We start from the raw sequence: 19,560 nt of genomic DNA on the forward strand, positions 1-19,560 counted from the left end.
GAAATATCCAATAAATGTCGTTCCACTTCATGATTGTGTCCCACTTGTTGTTGATTCTTCACAAAAAAATACAGTTTTATATCTTTATGTTTGAAGCCTGAAATGTGGCAAAAGGTCGCAAAGTTCAAGGGGGCCGAATACTTTCGCAAGGCACTGTAGTCTTAATGTGGTCCGACATTAAATGAAAAAGACATTACAGACAAAATAGTTTACAATTTACATACACACACACACACCATGTTAATGTTTTTAAATGTGTGTGTGTGTGTGTGTGTGTGTGTGTGTGTGTGTGTGTGTGTGTGTGTATCTATCAGTTACACATACATGTCAGTACATACACACACAACAAGTAGGTCACAACAACAACTAACAGCAGGGGTCTAGACAGCCACAAGCCCGGGACAATTCATGGTCCCAGCCACAATGGCTAACCGTGTCCCGGGCTGCGTTCAACCCTTCATGAAAACCTTGCTAGCTTGATAGGCAGCTAGCTAGCAGCTAGGCTAGCTGCTACGCCTAAAACAACAAATCGAGCTCTCTCTCGTTCCGTGTTCAACAGGAAGTGGTCACAGATCTGTTAGCAGCATTTGTCCAATAAAAAACACACATTTTTTTCTGTGCCATTGGAAAAGGTTTTGCTATTTTGTGCCATAATGAACATGACCCAGATCTACGAGCAGGCATGGAGGTCTGTAATGGAAATTTCAATAAGCACGGATCAGTTTTAAGTCAACGTACACACGGTGGATATTCTCTGTACTAAACTCCTTGTGCAAACGGCATGAAGATAAATCCCTCTCTGTGCAAACGTTGGCATGTCTTCCAAATCAAACAAGATGTCAGCCAGCTCATTTTGACTAAATCTCCCAAGACAAAGTAATGTTTCACAAAAACAATTATGAGATGCACTGTTATCATTTGGGACTAAAATGCCCTTGCAGGAAGCATGTTTAAACAAGCCATCTACACGGCATGCACACTCAGTGTGAAAGAAGATAAGGTCCCAAATGCAAACAGATAGATTAGCAACAATAAGGTGTGTTTGATACAAACATTTATCTATAGTTTTAGAAAACAGTTTTGCATTTTGTCTTCTTGCTTTAGAGAAACCTTAGTTGCCCTCCAAAACATTGTGTCCCTCTGACCCACTCACTCCATTCATTCTAAAGCAGGACAGGAGTGTGTTGTGTGGCGTTTGTCTGATATCTCTGTCTATTTCCCTCTCACTAGCACAACACGGCGGGGGTGAACTGTGAGCTTTGTGCTGATGGATTCTACAGACCCCATGGAGTGCCTCCACAGTCTCACAGTGGCTGTATTCGTGAGTGAGACCCTTCCTTCTCTTCAAACTGTATTTCTTAGTTTTTCCTTTCTCTATGGTCGTAGTGTCTTCCTTTTTTCCTAAGTGCCTAATGATGTGAACGTATCACATTTAGTTGCAGTACAGTACCATTCAAAAGTTTGGACACACCTACTTATTCAAGGGTTTTTCTTTATTTTTACTATTTTCTACATCAGTCAACGTCAGTCAATCCGGAACGTCAGTCAATTTCATGAACTTTGAACGTTTCTTCAAGTGCAGTTGCAAAAACCATCAAGCGCTATGATGAAACTGACTGTCATCAGGACCGCCACAGGAAATGAAGACTCAGAGTTATCTCTGCTGCAGAGGATAAGTTCATTAGAGTTAACTGCACCTCAGATTGCAGCCCAAATAAATGCTTTACAGCATTCAAGTAACAGACACATCTCAACATCAACTGTTCAGAGGAGACTGTGTGAATCAAGCCTTCGTGGTCAAATTGACACCAATAAGAAGAAGAGACTTGCAACACAAGCAATGGACATTAGACTGGTGTAAATCTGTCCTTTGGTCTAATGAGTCTAAATTTGAGCTTTTTGGTTCCAATCGCTGTGTCTTTGTGAGACGCAGAGTAGGTGAACGGATGATCTCAGCATGTGTGTTTCCCATCATAAAGCATGGAGGAGGTGGTGTGATGGTGTGGGGGTGCTTTGCTGGTGACACTGTTGGTGATTTATTTAGAATTCAAGGCACACTTAACCAGCATGGCTACCACAGCATTCTGCAGTGATACGCCATCCATCTGGTTTGCGGTTAGTGGGACTATCATTTGTCTTTCAACAGGAAAATGACCCAGCACACTTCCAGGCTGTGTAAGGGCTGTTTGACCAAGAAGGAGAGTAATGATGCTGCATCAGATGACCTGGCCTCCATAATCACCCGACCTCAACCCAATTGAAATGGTTTGGGATGAGTTGACCGCAGAGTGAAGGAAAAGCAGCCAACAAGTGCTCAGCATATGTGGGAACTCCTTCAAGACTGTTGGAAAAGCATTCTTCATGAAGAATGCCAAGAGTGTGCAAAGCTGTCATCAAGGCAAAGAGTGGCTACTTTGAAGAATCTTAGATATAAAATATATATTTTCCATATGTGTTATTTCCTAGTGTTGAGGTCTTCACTATTGTTCTACAATGTAGTAAATATAGTAAAAAATAAAATAAAAACTCTTGAATGAGTAGGTGTCCAAACTTTTGACTGGTACTGTATATAAAAATAGTTGGGGTATTAATGTTTAGTAAAGAGCTAGTGTAGCTTGCTTTCTGACCTATGACTAATACATAAGACCAAAATGGAACAGAGACTTCCATAGACTTTGGTGTTGTTTCTGACAGGCACACACATACACACAGTGGCACCAACCACTAGCACTAGCCACTTGTATTGTTGCTAAATTCAGTGCCACACTTGTGTACATTGCTAGCATAGTATGTCATTGTTGTTCCTCGCCACATAAATAGCTGCAAGTTGTGATTGGGCTTTGAGAGGTGATGGAATTAAAATGGTTGCCCTCAGTGCTTAGAAAAGAGCAAAGAAGTCACAAACTCAATTAAGGTCAATGCCCATTCGCCACTCACTGTGCTGTTGCAAACTGTAACCGGTTCCGTTGGCTGATATTGAAACCTGTAACAAATGAATGATTTAACGTGATAGAAAATCCATAGATATTGTTTTACCTGCTCATAGCTTACAAAGACAATAGGGATCATTTATACTGAACTCCTTTGGACTCCCATTGTATTAGTATATGAAGACATGTTATTGTATATGGTGACATGTTAGATACAATTCCTGTTTTCCTCATTTGATACTACCTCGACCAATTAGTCACTCATTCTGCCGAGCATATGTAAACCAAGCCTGTGTTATGGTAGGTGGCAAGGAGCCACGTTCAAGTGATTCATTATACACAGTTAAAAGTAAAGGGGCTAACTTGGTATAGAATTTCTTAAAGAACTCAGTTGTAAACCCATCAGGCCCTGGAGCCTTGCTGCTCTGCATTGACTTGATAGACTGAAGGCTGAGAGGGGAATCAAGGTCATCTGCAGTTTCAGCCTCAACTGTGGGAGTCTCCAGTTCACCCAAAATGTAGTCATATTGGCAGTATCTGATGGAAATAGAAAGGAATAGAACGATTTGAAGCTGTCATTGATCCTCGTAGGGTCAGAAATCAAGCTATTAGAGGAATCATTCATTTTGGGAATCAGATGGGTAAACTGTGTTTTAACTGGTGTACGAGCAGACTACTTGCCCTGTCGCCATGTTCATAGTAGGTACCACGTGAATGCAATAGTAACCGTTTTGCATCTGTAGTGGACAAGAGATTGAAGTCGTATTGTAAGTTCAAGCGTTGCTTATATTGCTCTGGGGATGGCGTCTGGGCATACTGATGGTCTAAGTCAAGGAAGGCTTTAGTGAGTTATTTAGTGAGTTTAGCTTTCTAAATTTTGTTCAAATGAGAAGAATAAGAAATCATTTATCCTCTAAGATAGGCCTTAAGTGATTCCAATAAGAGAGAATGAGAGGTTGAGCTTGTCTGATTTGAAAAAAGAAAATGATCAGTAGAAGTGTAGATAACGTTACAGAAGTCTGCATCAGACAGGAGAAGAGAATTGAATCTCCAGAGAGGAGTAAGAGTCTGTCGAGGGCTAAAGGTCCATAGTCAGAAATTACAATGGGTAAATATTCAGAAGGGGTGACATTTGGAAGTAACTTATGATCAATAAAGAAATATTTAATACGAGAAAAATAATGGTGTACATGTGAAATGAAAGAATATTCTCTGACATCTCCAGGGATCTGACATCTCCAGGGATCTGTACACCCATTCTGAACCATAAAATCTGAGAAGGACTTTGACATAGCAGAGGGAGACATAGTTCTGGGGTTGGAGCGGTCTAAAGCCGGGCTAATAACACAATTCAGATCCCCGACAAATATCAAAAGATGCGTGTTCAGAGAAATGATTTTCCTCAGCAACCCATTGGCAAATTCAACATCATCAAAATTAGGAGCATATACATAGACCAATAATACAGGTGTGTGCCAAATGGTGCCAGTTATGATTAAATATCTCCCATTACTGTCTGAAATAACATTAGTAGTAGAGAAATGTATTTTTACTAACCAAAATTGCAACCCCTCTGGCTTTGGAGTTAAAGTCTGAATGGAAAACCTGACTAAACCTTTAGTTTTGCAGCCTTGAGTGATCTTTAATGCGTAAATGGGTCTCTTGTAAAAAAAAAATACCACATCTGCTTTTAGCTTTTTCAAATGAGAGAAGACCCTAGACCTCTTGACAGGATTGTTCATTGCCTTAGTATTCCAAGATAAAAAACTTTATAAGATTAGCCTTCAGAAGCATTTCGCTACACTCGCATTAACATCTGCTAACCATGTGTATGTGACAAATAAAATTTGATTCGATTTTAAAATATTGAAATGAAAAAGGTGTGAAAACAGACCAAGCATTTGCAAAGATAAGAGAAAACTGATTAAAAAAGCAAAGGGAAATTAAAAAAAATAATAATAATAAATTTGGACCGAATGTCACTCCCCCTCCCCTCCCCAGCGAATAGAAACAGCGCAGCATCGGTGCATATAAACAGAAAACCTTCCTATCCTAATGCGGAGAGGCACCGTAGCACCAGTCGTGAAATATATTTGAAAAGGCATTCACAAAATGGTAAGGTAGGTCAACGCGCGGCTCCAGCTGCAGGACCATGATGATGATCCCGGGGATCAGGAGCGGACCGGGAACCTACCGAACTGGCTGAGGCGCGGGAGCATGACGACCTAGAGCACCAGAGAGAGAGCATATGTGACAGTACCCCCTCTCCGGCTCGTTCAGCTCCAGCCACAGGACGCTAACCCCAGGGACAATCCTGGGGATCCGGAGCGGACTGGTCGCCTCTGCTGAGGCGCAGAAACCTGACGAACCGGCTGAGGAGAGAACCTGATAAACTGGCTGAGGCACAGGAATCTGTTCACCCAGCTTCGGCTTGGGAGCCTAACGAACCCGCTGAGACATGGGAGCCTACAAACCGGCTGAGGCCTCCCAGGTAGCACTGGGTCCAACACCCGGACCCGACATCACCCCCAACACCAAAACAAAACAAAAAACAGTCCCTGATGTTTCCATTTGTTGAGTCGTCATTCTGTAACGATGTACGCTGAGAGTCGGGAAGCAAGTTTAGGGAGTGAATACATTTAATAAATAAACAAAACAAGAAACACAAAGGGAGTAACATATATACAGTTGAAGTCGGAAGTTTACATACAAGTTTACATACACCTTAGTCAAATACATTTAAACTCAGTTTTTCACAATTCCTGACATTTAGTCCTAGTAAAAATTCCCTGTCTTAAGCCAGTTAGTATCACCACTTTATTTTAAGAATGTGAAATGTCAGAATAATAGTAGAGAGAATTATTTATTCGTTCATCACATTCCCAGTGGGTCAGAAGTTTACGTACACTCAATTAGTATTTGCTAGCATTACCTTTAAATTGTTTAACTTGGGTAAAACATTTTTGGTAGCCTTCCACAAGCTTCCCACAGTAAGTTGGGTGAATTTTGGCCCATTCCTCCTGACAGAGCTGGTGTAACTGAGTCAGGTTTGTAGGCCTCCTTGCTCGCACACACATTTTCAGTTCCGCCCATATATTTTCGATAGGATTGAGGTCAGGGCTTTGTGATGACCACTCCAATAACTTGACTTTGTTGTCCTTAAGCCATTTTGCCACAATCTTGGAAGTATGCTTGGGTCATTGTTCATTTGTGACCAAGCCTGTCTGATGTCTTGAGATGTTGCTTCAATGTATCCACATCATTTTCCTGCCTCATGATGCCATCTAGTTTGTGAAGTGCACCATTCCCTCCTGCAGCAAAAGCACCCTCACAACATGATGCTGCTTCCCCCGTGCTTCACAGTTGGGATGGTGTTCTTCGGCTTGCAAGCCTCCCCCTTTTACCTCACAACATAACGATGGTCATTATGGCCAAATAGTTAATTTTTTGTTTCATCAGACCAGAGGACATTTCTCCAAAAAGTACGATCTTTGTCCCCATTTGCAGTTGCAAACGGTTTTGGAGCAGTGGCTTTTTCCTTGCTGAGCAGCCTTTCAGGTTATGTTGATATATGACTCGTTTTACTGTGGATATAGATACTTTTATACCCATTTCCTCTAGCATCTTCACAAGGTCCTATGCTGTTGTTCTGGGATTGATTTGCACTTTTCACACCAAAGTACGTTCATGTCTAGGAGAACGTGTCTCCTTCCAGAGCGGTATTGCAGCTGCGTGGTCCCATGGTGTTTATACTTGCGTACTATTGTTTGTACAGATGATTTTGCTCCCAAGGATGAACCAGACTTGTGGAGGTCTTGGCTGATTTCTTTTGATTTTCCCATCACCGTCAATTCGGCGGCCTTGTTCATCCGCAGCGGCTCGGACACCATCTAGGACGGCGGAGAAGTGGGCCAGAGCAGCGCCGATGGCAGTTTTGAGCTGAGTGGCAATGGTAGCTGTAATTCCCGAGACCAGAACCGTACGGAGGTTCTGAAGATCTCTGGGGAGTGTGACCACATGAGCCTCTGTAACAGTTGGACTGGAGTCGGCCCCATTACCATTCACATTTGCCATCGCAGTTGAAATGTTAGTTACAGGTCTTCTGCTCCTCAGGTCGTGTGACATTTTTATCAAAAAGTTAACTTACGAACTCATCAATCAAATATGATATGTAAGAGAGTGGAATGCAAATGACAAATTTGGAAAAATGAACTAATGGGTAGGAGCCTCATCCACGAGCTTCTTCTCCATTCACATGCTGAACCGGAACTCCAAGAATTATATTTTTTCTGATCATAACCTAGGCCTACGTCATAAAGTGACAACAACACAGTGGATTCCAATGCAGATATTCATGCATATTTGGTACATCATGTGTGAATTTCATAAGGGCTTGTGGTTCGTGATCTGTGTAATACATAATATTTGTCTATGCAGGATATATACTGCGTACTGTAGCTGTCAGAAGTCATAATCTTCCTAGGTCGGTAGATGAAAGATGCGTCACATCCCTTTTTATAAGTCTAGAACCCAGCGAACATATACAGCTGTTACGGTTTTCTTCCGGTGAAAGAGAGGAGGACCAAAATGCAGCGTGGTTATTTATAAACATCTTTAATAAAGATGAAAATACGAACAATATACAAAAACAATAAACGTGAAAAACCGAAACAGCCATATCTTTTTAATTTTTTTTATAAAAAATAATTTATTACCTTCAATACCATTCATTCTTTACAACTCATAATTTTCATACATACTCCAACAATGGTATTATAATTTAACTAAACAAAACAAAAACCCCAAACAAAACCTCAGGGGAGCATCGTCCCTCCCCGTCACCCTACAAACTACCTTTCCCTATCTCCCCGTCCCTAATCTATCCCCTTACAAATCTAAATGACACCCAGCCCTAAACCCCCCTTCCACCTCTCCCGAGCAGCATGCTGCCCCCACTTCCTCTCCTCCCTCTTCATCCTCCCCCTCAAATCTCCTTCCACCCTCCTCACTATCCCTTCCACCCCCAATCTCTCCCTGTCTTCACCATGTTCTGCCTGGCTTCCCACAGCCCCCGTTTAAAGAGACTCATGAGAAGCCAGAGCAGAAACCTGTCCCTATCCGTCCCTCTCGCTCTCCCTACACCTCTCTCTAACCTGGCCCACGTCAATACAAAATCCCCCTTACCAAACCTAACACACCCGTGCCCTAGCCCATACTACTCCGGCAAAGGCACATTCCCAAAAGACATGGCGCACAGTCTCCTCCCTGCCACAAGAGGATCTTGGACAGGTGGGGGATTGCACCAAACTATACCGGTACAAGATGGAACGTACCGGCAAGCACTTATGGAGGCTCAACCAATTCAGGTCCTTGAGCCTGTTGTCCAGACCCCGCGCCTGCACTCCCTCCCAGACCACTTCCGAGATGCCCACTACAGGCGCCGGACTCCCTGCCTTTCTGACCTCCTCGTACAGGTGCCTGTGATCTAAACCTACTCGGGCAACTTCAACCTCAGGGTGTGCACGCAGCCACTTGGCCGCATGACCAAAGTGCCACGGCAGCTGTTCCGCCCGAGGACCCGTGTTAGACCACACCATTACGCTTCTCGCCTGATACGAGAAGAACACCCGCAGGAGGTAACCGGACGGGTGTATCACTGGATGAGCAAGCTCCGTTAACAAGAAAGAAACAAAATTGCGTCCAGCTTGAGGGGGAAATGTGGTACCCCCTACCTCCCTCCCCGATGGGACAGAGCATGCGTGCCCTGGCGACCCACTCGCACCTGCCACTCCACATGAACTGAAACACAAGCCTCACTAGAGGCCTCCTCAGACAAGCCGGCAATGGGTAGATGTACGCCAAATACAAAAGAGACGGCAACACATCCACCTTTAGGACCAGGACTTTGCCCATAAAAGACAAATACCTAGCCTTCCACATTGCTAGCTTCCTCTGTACCACTGCGATACGCATGTTCCAGTTTAGCGTCGCTGAGCCGGAGGTCTCAAAATGGACCCCGAGAATCCTCAGGGCCCCCTCACAGAGAGATAACCCCCCAGGCACATCCGTTCTACCGCGCCATCTACCGAAAAACTTGACGGAAGACTTTGCATGGTTCAGAACCGCTCCCGACGCTCGGGTGAAATCCCCAAAGATGGCAAGGGACCTTGTCAGGCACGAGTCCTTGCACAGCAGCAAGGAAGTGTCGTCGGCGTACTGCGTCATCTTAACACGCAGCCCACCACTTCCAGGGATCAACAAGCCTTCCACCCCTGTGTCTGCCCTAATGGCAGCCCCCAGAGGCTCCATGTACAGAACGAAGAGGAGAGCCGAGAGTGGGCACCCCTGCCTGACCCCAGACGACACCCAAGTGACTATTTACACTAACTCGGCACCCCGCTCCGACATATAATATACGAATCCATCCTATGAACTTCTCCCCAAATCCTAATCGACCTAACACTCTGAATAAAAAGGATCTATTCACGCGGTCAAAGGCTTTCGCCTGATCTAGCGCTGCTACCATTAAAGGCAGTCCTCTATCTTCAACCCAAGCGATGGAGTCCCTGATTAACTGTAGGTTCCATCTAATAGAGCGGCCCTCTACCCCGCACGTCTGATCCTCATGGACGACGTAGGGAAGGGCTGTGCGCAACCGGTCTGCTAAAACCTTTGCAAGTAGCTTGTAATCTACACACAGCATGGTCAACGGCCGCCAGTTGCCAAGGTCTGTTACTTCCCCTTCTTATATAAAAGTGACAGCACACCAACAGCCATTGATCCCCCGGGACCCCCCGTCTCAAGGATGGCCTTCAAGACTTCGAGGACCACTGGTCCAAGTATACCCCAAAACTTGAGATAAAACTCAGCCGGCAGCCCATCCATCCCAGGCACCTTCCCTTTTCCCATCCTCCTAAGAGCGCTCTCAACCTCTTCTAGTGAAATCTGGGCCTCCATCACTTCTCTAATGTCCTCCGGCAACCGCCTGGACAAGTGTTCTAAAAACACATTTCCCTGCTCTACATCTATTTCCCTTTCCTTAAATAAACCTTGGAAATGATCAGTTGTCACCCTGACCATATCCTCTGGTTCTCTAACTATACTACCATTTTCTTCCCTAACGCCATGCATTACCTTCCTACTCTGTCTGGCCCTAACCGACTTAAAGAACATAGCAGAACAAGTCTCATTGTGTTCTAGAAAGCCACTATGCGCACGCTCCAGGAAAGCTCGAGCCTTCCGCTCCTGCAACTCCCTGAGCTGCGCCTTTAGGGTTGCGGATCTCTCCCAGTCAAACGACCCGCCGAGGTTGCCTGCCTCGTACTCGAGTTCAATTAACTTTTGGATACGATCCACCTCCCTCCTCTCCTCCCTTTTTTTTCCTCTTGCAATACCCTATTATAAAAGCCCTAATCCTCACCTTAACTAATTCCCACCACTCTAACACCCCCTCGCACATGGACCGGAGGCCTTCAAGCCTCCAAAAGAAACCATAAAACCCGTCAACAAAAGCCTGCTCCTCCAGCACATCCCGATCTAACTTCCAGTACCCCCTACCAAAGAGGCAGACTGGCGACCCCACCTGCAGGAGCACCCCGTCGTGATCCGAAAAGAAAACAGGCAACAGCCGCCCAGACAACTTACCCAAAGACCTGGGTACAAAAAATAGTCGAGCCTCCGCTCAACCCCCTGGAGTTGCGCCATGTAGGACCGGCCATTTTCGGAGTAGTGTGCAGACCACCATCAACCAGACCATGGCAAGCCATTAGCCTGGTAATGGCGCCTGCACTGCTATCCCCCTATTCCTAAATCTGTATTAAAATCCCCCTATCACTAATTTCCTATTTGTGACACACAGGGGCGTCAGACAGTCCACCATCTCCCTCCTGTCTGCCACCACCTGTGGCCCATACACCACCACTAATCTAAATTTACAATCCCTTATTGTGACATAAACCCCTATAACCCTCCCCTGCATTACCACAAAAGAATCCTCCACTTTTACCTCCCTGTGCCCACACAAAATCCCTACCCCCGATGAGTGCACCCCCCCAATACCCCAAACCGACTCCCCTTTGTCCCACTCCCTCTTAAACCTACTAACATCCCCTCCATCCCTCAGGTGAACCTCCTGTAAAAAACAAAAATCAAACCCCACACCCTCCAAATAACTAAAAACCGCCCTCCTCTTAACAAAATCCCTTAAACCCCTTACATTTAAACTAACAAAAGTAAAATTAGATGCCATGAAATAATAAAATAAAACATGTAATACACTCAAATTCTAAACCCAGACAGAAAAAAAACAAAAACAGGAGACTCACCCGATGCTCCCCTGCTCCATATCTACCGGTGAGAACACCATCTGTACTCCCGACATCCCCCCCTCTTCCTCCATCTCATCAACCCAGGATGCAGGAATAGTGTTTGGCTCCGGGGTGCCCTGCACCCTGGGTCTATCCCCACACTCCTCCCCCTCCCCAGTGCTGCAGCTGGTTTGGAAAAAAATCGGGGAGGCTGAGTCCCCAAACAAAAAACTCCCCACCTCCTCCTGTACCCAGTCTTGAGTCTTGTTAGGTGTGTCCCCACCCAACAGAAGTTGAGGGCCTGGGGAAACCAGCAGCAACCCAGAGGTTTCTCCCACCCCCATCACTCTCTTGGCCATCCCCTCCCTCTCACTGTCGGCCAATCGCTCCCTCCTCTTCATTCTCTTCTTTGGTGATGGCGGCAGTGGAGAGATACCACCCTCCCCCCGCCAGCTCCTCCACCATACCCCTCATCTCTTCCACCAGGGCACTTTCCCCCAGTCCACTTGCTCTTCCACCGTCTTCTTCTCCAACACTCCTCCCTCGCTTTCTTCTCTCTCATGCTTCTCCACTCGGTTGCCTTCTTCCGCCGCTTTTCCTGGTTCTCCTACTCCCGTGCCTTCCGTTTCCTTCTCTCTTCCATCCGCCGCTTCTTGCTCCTCCTCCTTCCTTGCGGCCTTCCCCTCTGGACCTGTACTCTGGTCATGAGGCGTGCTTCCTTCCGCTCCTCTTCTTCCCCCATCCCCCGCTCCTGCTCCCCACCAGCCGCAGACGCAAATGACCTCTGACGAGCCGGGCACCCACGCCAGGTGTGCAGACGAGCCACACCCGTGGCACGCCTTAGGCTTGTCACAATCCCTCGCCTCGTGTTCCTCAGATCCACAAAATCGGCATTTTCTTGTGCTGCACGAGGCGAATATGTGGCCGTAGGCCATACAGCACCTGCAAAATGGGGGCTGACGTGCATAAAACAACGTCCCCCTGTCAGCCCCTAGGGAGAACATAGCAGGAGGATGGAGGTAGCCACCATGTCCCTTTGGGTCCTCCCTGAGGAGGGCCTGGAAGCCTCTCCTCCCATTCCAAAACCCAAGGGAGTCTTTGAGGTGCCTTGCTGAGGAGACGTTATCCATGTATCTCCCCAGAAAGGCCCTCACCTCTTCGTCCATAACGTATGGGTTGTAAATGTTGACAGTTACAACCCTAAAGTTGTTCTTCGCCAGGCTTGTTATTTCATAGTGGCTCATCGGCCTCTCACCTCCCACTGCTCTTGCCCTTCTCAGGATGTCATCGTGTTTCTCCTCTGTATATAGTGCCACGTCGTATGCTCCCTCCAACGAGTTGCCTTGGAAACAAAACACGTCCTTCACCGTCAGCTTTAGAATCGTCATCAATATTATCCTTCCAAAAGTTTCCCGTCCTAAAGGCTCCAACTCCTTTTCCTTCCAAGCAAACCGAATCGTGTTGGCCAGCCCAATCCCAGGGACCGACCGTGTTGATGGATTTAGCACCATCTCCGCAAGGAGAATGGCGCTCGTTCTTTTCTCTTCCAAAACAATGAAAAAAGAAAAACCAAAGTGACTGAGCCTATCTGGTGCAACAAACACAGAGACAGGAACAATCACCCACAAAACACTCAAAGAATATGGCTGCCTAAATATGGTTCCCAATCAGAGACAACGATAAACACCTGCCTCTGATTGAGAACCACTCTAGGCAACCATAGACTTACCTAGACTACTTCACTAAACCACAATCCCATAACCTACAAAAAAAACCTAGACAAAACAGTCCACATAAATACCCATGTCACACCCTGGCCTGACCAAAATAATAAAGAAAACACAAAATACTAAGGCCAGGGTGTGACAACAGCCCTCCTATTTTAAACTTGAAGTATCTGTCCTCAAGTATTTCCTACTCCATCTCTCCATCTCTGTTAAATGTTGCATCAGGATGAAAGGGGGGATGGAGGGAGGGGGAGAGGGAGCGGCCTGGGTTATTCTGGAGTGAAGTAACAAGTCCTACAGTAAAACTGTGTTCCCATAGTCACCTTGTTAGCCCTCCTCTGCATCTAAAACCTCAGATGAGAAGACATTCATATGAATCTTACGTTTTAGTATAATGTTCTCATATTCAATCAAATACTGTAATTTCAAGGAAAACAGTGATGCTTCAATTTGAGATTGTAAACACTAGCCTGTGACCATTTGAAATGCAGATCCATCATAATTATGAAGGGAACATGTCATACAACAGGCAAATGAATGTGGTACTGGAGTGTAAGGTAACCCATTTACTGTAGTCATCCATATACAACTGTAGTAGCCCAACTAATAATAGTAAATTAAATGACAGTAACAGGTTGACACGTGGCTTGTGATCCCTTGAAAGCACAACAGAGGTCAACAGGGTTAACTCATGATGATAGATGCATCCCTAGAGTTACAGCAGGCTTTACTAAAGCAATCCAGCATTTTGAGATTATTCTAGAAATCAGGAGATATGGTTTACCAGGTAATCCATTTGAACAACTGAAAAACATTCAACAATAAAACTAAACATATATATTTTATAGCCTAAACTGTATCTTTGTTCATCTAAAAAGGTGAGAATTAGTTCACTATAAAGTAGGAATAGGGCCATAGATTATCCTAGAAAACCACCCCTATTGTGTGACAAATGACAGAAGCAGGATGTGGCTGCACCAGCACAGCAGAAACCATCTCTCTTGTAAAAAGCCCTACGGACCTTATTAGAGAATAGAATTAAAGTAAAGGTCATTTGGTATTTGTCAGGATACATATTTTTTGTTCATTCAAGTAAGAAGAACCTGTGTGGGCTTCTTGGAGAAAAAAGGCAATTATTATATAGAACAGAATGCATGGAAGGCAATTTAATTTTCTTGCTGAATTATGACTAACTACAAAACAAATTGCTCTTGTCTATGTTTGTCGCTGTAATGATTTTCCTACTCTTCTGAGGAGGAGTAGGAAGGATCAGATTAATATGCAACGTGGTACGTGTCCATGTTAATATTTATTAAAACTGAACACAAAAACAAAATAACAAGAGAACGAACGAAAACGAAACAGTTCTGTCTGGTGCAGACACAGAGACAGAAAACAATCACCCACAACTCAAAATGGGAAAACAGGCTACATAAGTATGGCTCTCAATCAGAGACAATGATAGACAGCTGCCTCTGACTGAGAACCATACCAAGCCAAACACATAGACAAAGAAAGAATACCCACATCACACCCTGACCAAACTAAAAATAGAAACATACAAAGCAATCTACGGTCAGGGCGTGACAGTCACGGCCGTCTTCCTGGAAGGAATAAGTGGACCAAAGTGCAGTGTGGTGAGCGTACATTTTCCTTTATTATGGAATGACGCCAACAAAACAAGAAACCAGATAAACAACCATGCAGCTTACAAGGGCCAAATGCCACTAACACAAGTCAACTACCCACACTGAAGGAGGGATAAAGGGCTACCTAAGTATGATTCCCAATCAGAGACAACGATAGACAGCTGTCCCTGATTGAGGACCATACCCGGCCAAAACATAGAAATAAAGAAACATAGAAAACAAAACATATAATGCCCACCCCACATCACACCCTGACCTAACCAAATAGAGAAATAAAACGTCTCTCTAAGGTCAGGGCGTGACAATGTTTATGTGAACAAGCGAAACACTTATAATTTGACAATCAATAATTTGAATACTGGTTAACTAAGACAGCGGCCTCTTCCAAACCATAATGACGGTCCATCTGATATACAGTTGAAGTCGGAATTTTACATACACTTAGTCATTAAAACCCGTTTTTCAACCACTCCACAAATTAATTGTTAACAAGCTATAGTTTTGGCAAGTCGGTTAGGACCTCTACTTGGTGCATGACACAAGTCATTTTTCCAACAATTGTTTACAGACAGATTATTTCACTTATAATTCACTGTATCACAATTCCAGTGGGTCAGAGGTTTACATACACTAAGTTGACTGTGCCTTTAAACAGCTTGGAAAATTCCAGAAAATTATGTCATGGCTTTAGAAGCTTCTGATTCTGGTTAATTGACATCATTTGAGTCAATTGGAGTTGTACCTGTGGATGTATTTCAAGAACTACCTTCAAACTCAGTGCCTCTTTGCTTGACATCATGGGAAAATCTAAAGAAATCAGCCAAGACCTCAGAAAAAACATTGTAGACCTCCACAAGTCTGGTTCATCCTTGGGAGCAATTTCCAAACGCCTGAAGGTACCACGTTCATCTGTACAAACAATAGTACACAAGTATAAACACCATGGGACCACGCAGCCGTCATACTGCTCAGGAAGGAGACACGTTCTGTCTCCTAGAGATGAACGTACTTTGGTGTGAAAAGTGCAAATCAATCCCAGAACAACAGCAAAGGACCTTGTGAAGATGCTGTAGGAAACAGGTACAAAAGTATCTATATCCACAGTAAAACGAGTCCTATATCAACATAACCTGAAAGGCCGCTCAGCAAGGAAGAAGCCACTGCTCCAAAACCACCATAAATAAGCCAGACTATGGTTTGCAACTGCACATGCGGACAAAGATCGTACTTTTTGGAGAAATGTCCTCTGGTCTGATGAAAGAAAAATGGAACTTTGACCATAATGACCATCGTTGTGTTTGGAGGAAAAAGGGAGACGCTTGCAAGCTGAAGAACACCATCCCAACCGTGAAGTGTGGTGGTGGCAGCATCATGTTGTGGGGTTGCTTTGCTGCAGGGGGGAATGGTGCACTTCACAAAATAGATGGAATCATGAGGCAGGAAAATTATGTGGATATATTGAAGCAACATCTCAAGACATCAGTCAGGAAGTTAAAGCTTTGTCGCATATGGGTCTTCCAAATGGACAATGACCCCAAGCATACTTCCGAAGTTGTGGCAAAATGGCTTAAGGACAACAAAGACAAGGTATTGGAGTGGCCATCATAAAGACCTGACCTCAATCCTATCAAAAATGTGTGGGCAGAACTGAAAATGTGTGTGCGAGCAAGGAGGCCTACAAACCAGACTCAGTTACACCAGCTCTGTCAGGAGGAATGGGCCAAAAATCACCCAACTTATTGTGGGAAGCTTTTGGAAGGCTACCCGAAATGTTTTACCCAAATTAAACTATTTAAAGGCAATGCTACCAAATACTAATTGAGTATATGTAAACTTCTGACCCACTGGGAATGTGATGAAAGAAATAAAAGCTGAAATAAATAATTATCTCTTCTATTATTCTGACATTTCACATTCGTAAAATAAAGTGGTGATCCTAACTGACCTTAGACAGGGAATTGTTACTTGGATTAAATGTCAGGAATTGTGAAAAACAGAGTTTAAATGTATTTGGCTAAGGTGTATGTAAACTTCCGACTTCAACTGTATATTCTTAAACAGAATATTTAGTTTAAAAAATAAGGTGCACATCTCTTAAATTAAAGAAAATGAAAATAACACAAAACTGTGACCATACATATTTGTGTGTGTCACATATAATCTGACTGAGAGACAATTTAGCAGGAGATTGATAAAACACAATCCTGACGTCACTGTGCTGTTTATGCCCACATAGTATGTTCATTTAATTTCCATTCTGATATCAGTCTGGATGAGAAACTAATGCATCGCATGTATAGGAAATGCTTCTAAGCCCTTAAGTGAGCTCAACAGCGGAAGGTGTTTTCTTGGGAAAACACAGACTGTGAAAGCTTGTTAGCTCCATCATAATTTTCTTTGATTGTTGTCGTATACAGTGCATTCGAAAGTATTCAGACTCCATCCCTTTTTCCACATTTTGTTATGTTACAGCCTTATTCTTATTCCTCATCAATCTACACACAATACCCCATAATGAAAAAGCGAAAACAGGTTTTGGACATTTTTGCAAATGTATAAAAAATAAAAAAACAGATACTTACATAAGTATTTAGACCCTTTGCTATGAGACTAGAAATTGAGATCAGGTGCATCCTGATTATCTTTGAGATGTTTCTACAACTTGATTGGAGTCCACCTGTGGTAAATTCAATTGATTGATTTGGAAGGCACACACCTGTCTATATAAGGTCCCATGGTTGACCGTGCATGTCAGAGCAAAAACCAAGCCATGAGGTCAAAGGAATGAGCTCCGAGACAGGATTGTGTCGAGGAACAGCTCTGGGGAAGGGTACCCAAGAACACATTGAAGGTCCCCAAGAACACAGTGGCCTTCATCATTCATAAATGGAAGAAGTTTGGAACCACCAAGACTCTAGAGCTGGCCACCTAGCCAAACTGAGCAATCGGGGGAGAAGGGCCGTGGTCAGGGAGGTGACCAAGAACCCGATGGTCACTCTGACAGAGCTCCAGAGTTCCGTTGTGAAGATGGGAGAACCTTCCAGGACAACCATCTCCAGCCTGAATTCCAAGAGTCATGTCTGGAGGAAACCTGGCACCATCCCTACGGTGAAGCATGGTGGTGGTACCATCATGCTGTGGGGATGTTTTTCTGCTGAAGGGACTGGAAGACTTGTCAGAATTGAGGGGAAAGATAAACAGAGCAAAGTACTGAGAGATCCTTCATGAAAACCTGCTCCAGTGCGCTCAGGACCTCAAGACTGAAGTGAAGGTTCACCTTCCAACAGGACAACGGCCCTAAGCACACAACCAAGACAACGCAGTAGTGGCTTCGGGACAAGTCTCTGAATGTTCTTGAGTGGCCCAGCCAGAGCCTGGACTTGAATCCGATCTAACATCTCTGGAGAGACCTGAAAATAGCTGTGTAGTGATGCTCCCCTTCCAAGCTGACAGAGCTTCTGAGGATCTGCAGAGAAGAATGGGAGAAACTCCCCAAATACAGGTGTGCCAAGCTTTTAGCGTCTTACCAAGAAAAGTCAAGGTTGTAATCACTGCCAAAGGTGCTTCAACAAAGTACTGAGTAAAGTGTCTGAATACTTATGTAAATGTGATGTTTCAGATTAAAAATTGTAATACATTTAAAAAAATGTCTAAACCTGTTTTTGCTTTGTCATTATAGGGTATTGTGTGTAGGTTGATAAGATTTTTTTTAATTCAATTTAAAATAAGGCTGAATTGTAATAAAATGTGGAAAAAGCGAAGGGGTATGAATACTTTCCCGAATGCACGTATGTCACAAGCAGCAAGAGCAGTTTTTTCCCATGACTGTGTGTGTGTGTGTGTGTGTGTGTGTGTGTGTGTGTGTGTGTGTGTGTGTGTGTGTGTGTGTGTGTGTGTGTGTGTGTGTGTACTACAGCCTGCAGGTGTGATGCCAGGACGACTGCTGCTTGTGAGATGGGGACAGGACGCTGCCGATGCCGGGCAGAATTCACGGGAAACAACTGTGAACGCTGTGCAGATGGTTACTATGGCTACCCGCAGTGCATCAGTACGTGAACTCTCCTCATTTCTAAGATGTACCAATTATTTGTATAAAGCAATTATTTGGGATTGGAAATATGTTGTACGCAGAGGAAATTAATGACTGAATGAAGGGATGGCTGGTCAGACAGACGAACTAATTAACCAACGAACAACAAATAAATGACTGAATGACCAGTGGGAGAATGAACAAACGTATGAATGAATAACAAATAAGAAGGCGTATAATATAGCCCTGCCCTAGCTTGGTTTACATTTGGACACAGGGTGAGGAAGGAAACTCCTTCAGAAGCTCTTAATTGAGGAAGTCCTGCTTTTGACCTCAGAGGAAGCTTTACTATACAGTAAGAGCCCATGCAGAATGTTGTGAGGAGTTGGGATCGGAAGAAGGCTAATTGACCTCATTCCTATATAACATGTATGAATTTTTGTTGAATTATTTCATGTTTTGATCAACATTCCCAGATCTAAAGCAAAAAAAAACAAGTATGCAGGATATGTTTTCTGTGGAGCTGTGTGAGGGAGCTGGCCGATGCCCTCTCACATTGACGAGACAGAGATGGTGATAGGCTATTTTTATTAAAACTTTCATGCAATACCAGCAGTCCTCCTCACACTGAACATCATCCTCCATTTTTAAAGAAACTGAGCACTTGAAGCAGGAAGCCACAGGTGTGTGCAATTAGCCAATTAGAAAGGCTCACAAGTAGTCAACTGACAATTAAAGGGACATTCTACATTCTATGTGGCGACGTCCTTTAAGTAAGGGCTTGTCAATCATGGACTTTGGTCTGACACCATGAGAAGCACGAGGAATGTTCTGATTACAGAGTTGAAATACTGTACATTCACACAAAGGTAACGTTTGAGTTGATTGGAAAATATCAATGAACTGGATTTGCATGTA

At 44.1% G+C, this 19,560-nt stretch overlaps 1 protein-coding gene across 5 annotated transcripts in view; it reads left to right on the top strand.

Moving 5' to 3' along the window:
* LOC112259612 (laminin subunit alpha-3) overlaps nucleotides 1-19,560 on the top strand; it is a 118,869-nt gene that overhangs the window by 38,768 nt on the left and 60,541 nt on the right. For all 5 annotated transcript variants that reach the window (XM_042328812.1, XM_042328809.1, XM_042328811.1 and 2 more), the window contains 2 exons: nucleotides 1,231-1,321; nucleotides 18,529-18,660. In XM_042328812.1, the coding sequence (XP_042184746.1) occupies nucleotides 1,231-1,321; nucleotides 18,529-18,660 (223 nt within the window). The remainder of the gene's footprint in view (nucleotides 1-1,230; nucleotides 1,322-18,528; nucleotides 18,661-19,560) is intronic.

Source organism: Oncorhynchus tshawytscha, linkage group LG10, assembly GCF_018296145.1.
Source record: "Oncorhynchus tshawytscha isolate Ot180627B linkage group LG10, Otsh_v2.0, whole genome shotgun sequence".
Taxonomy (NCBI): Eukaryota; Metazoa; Chordata; class Actinopteri; order Salmoniformes; family Salmonidae; genus Oncorhynchus; species Oncorhynchus tshawytscha.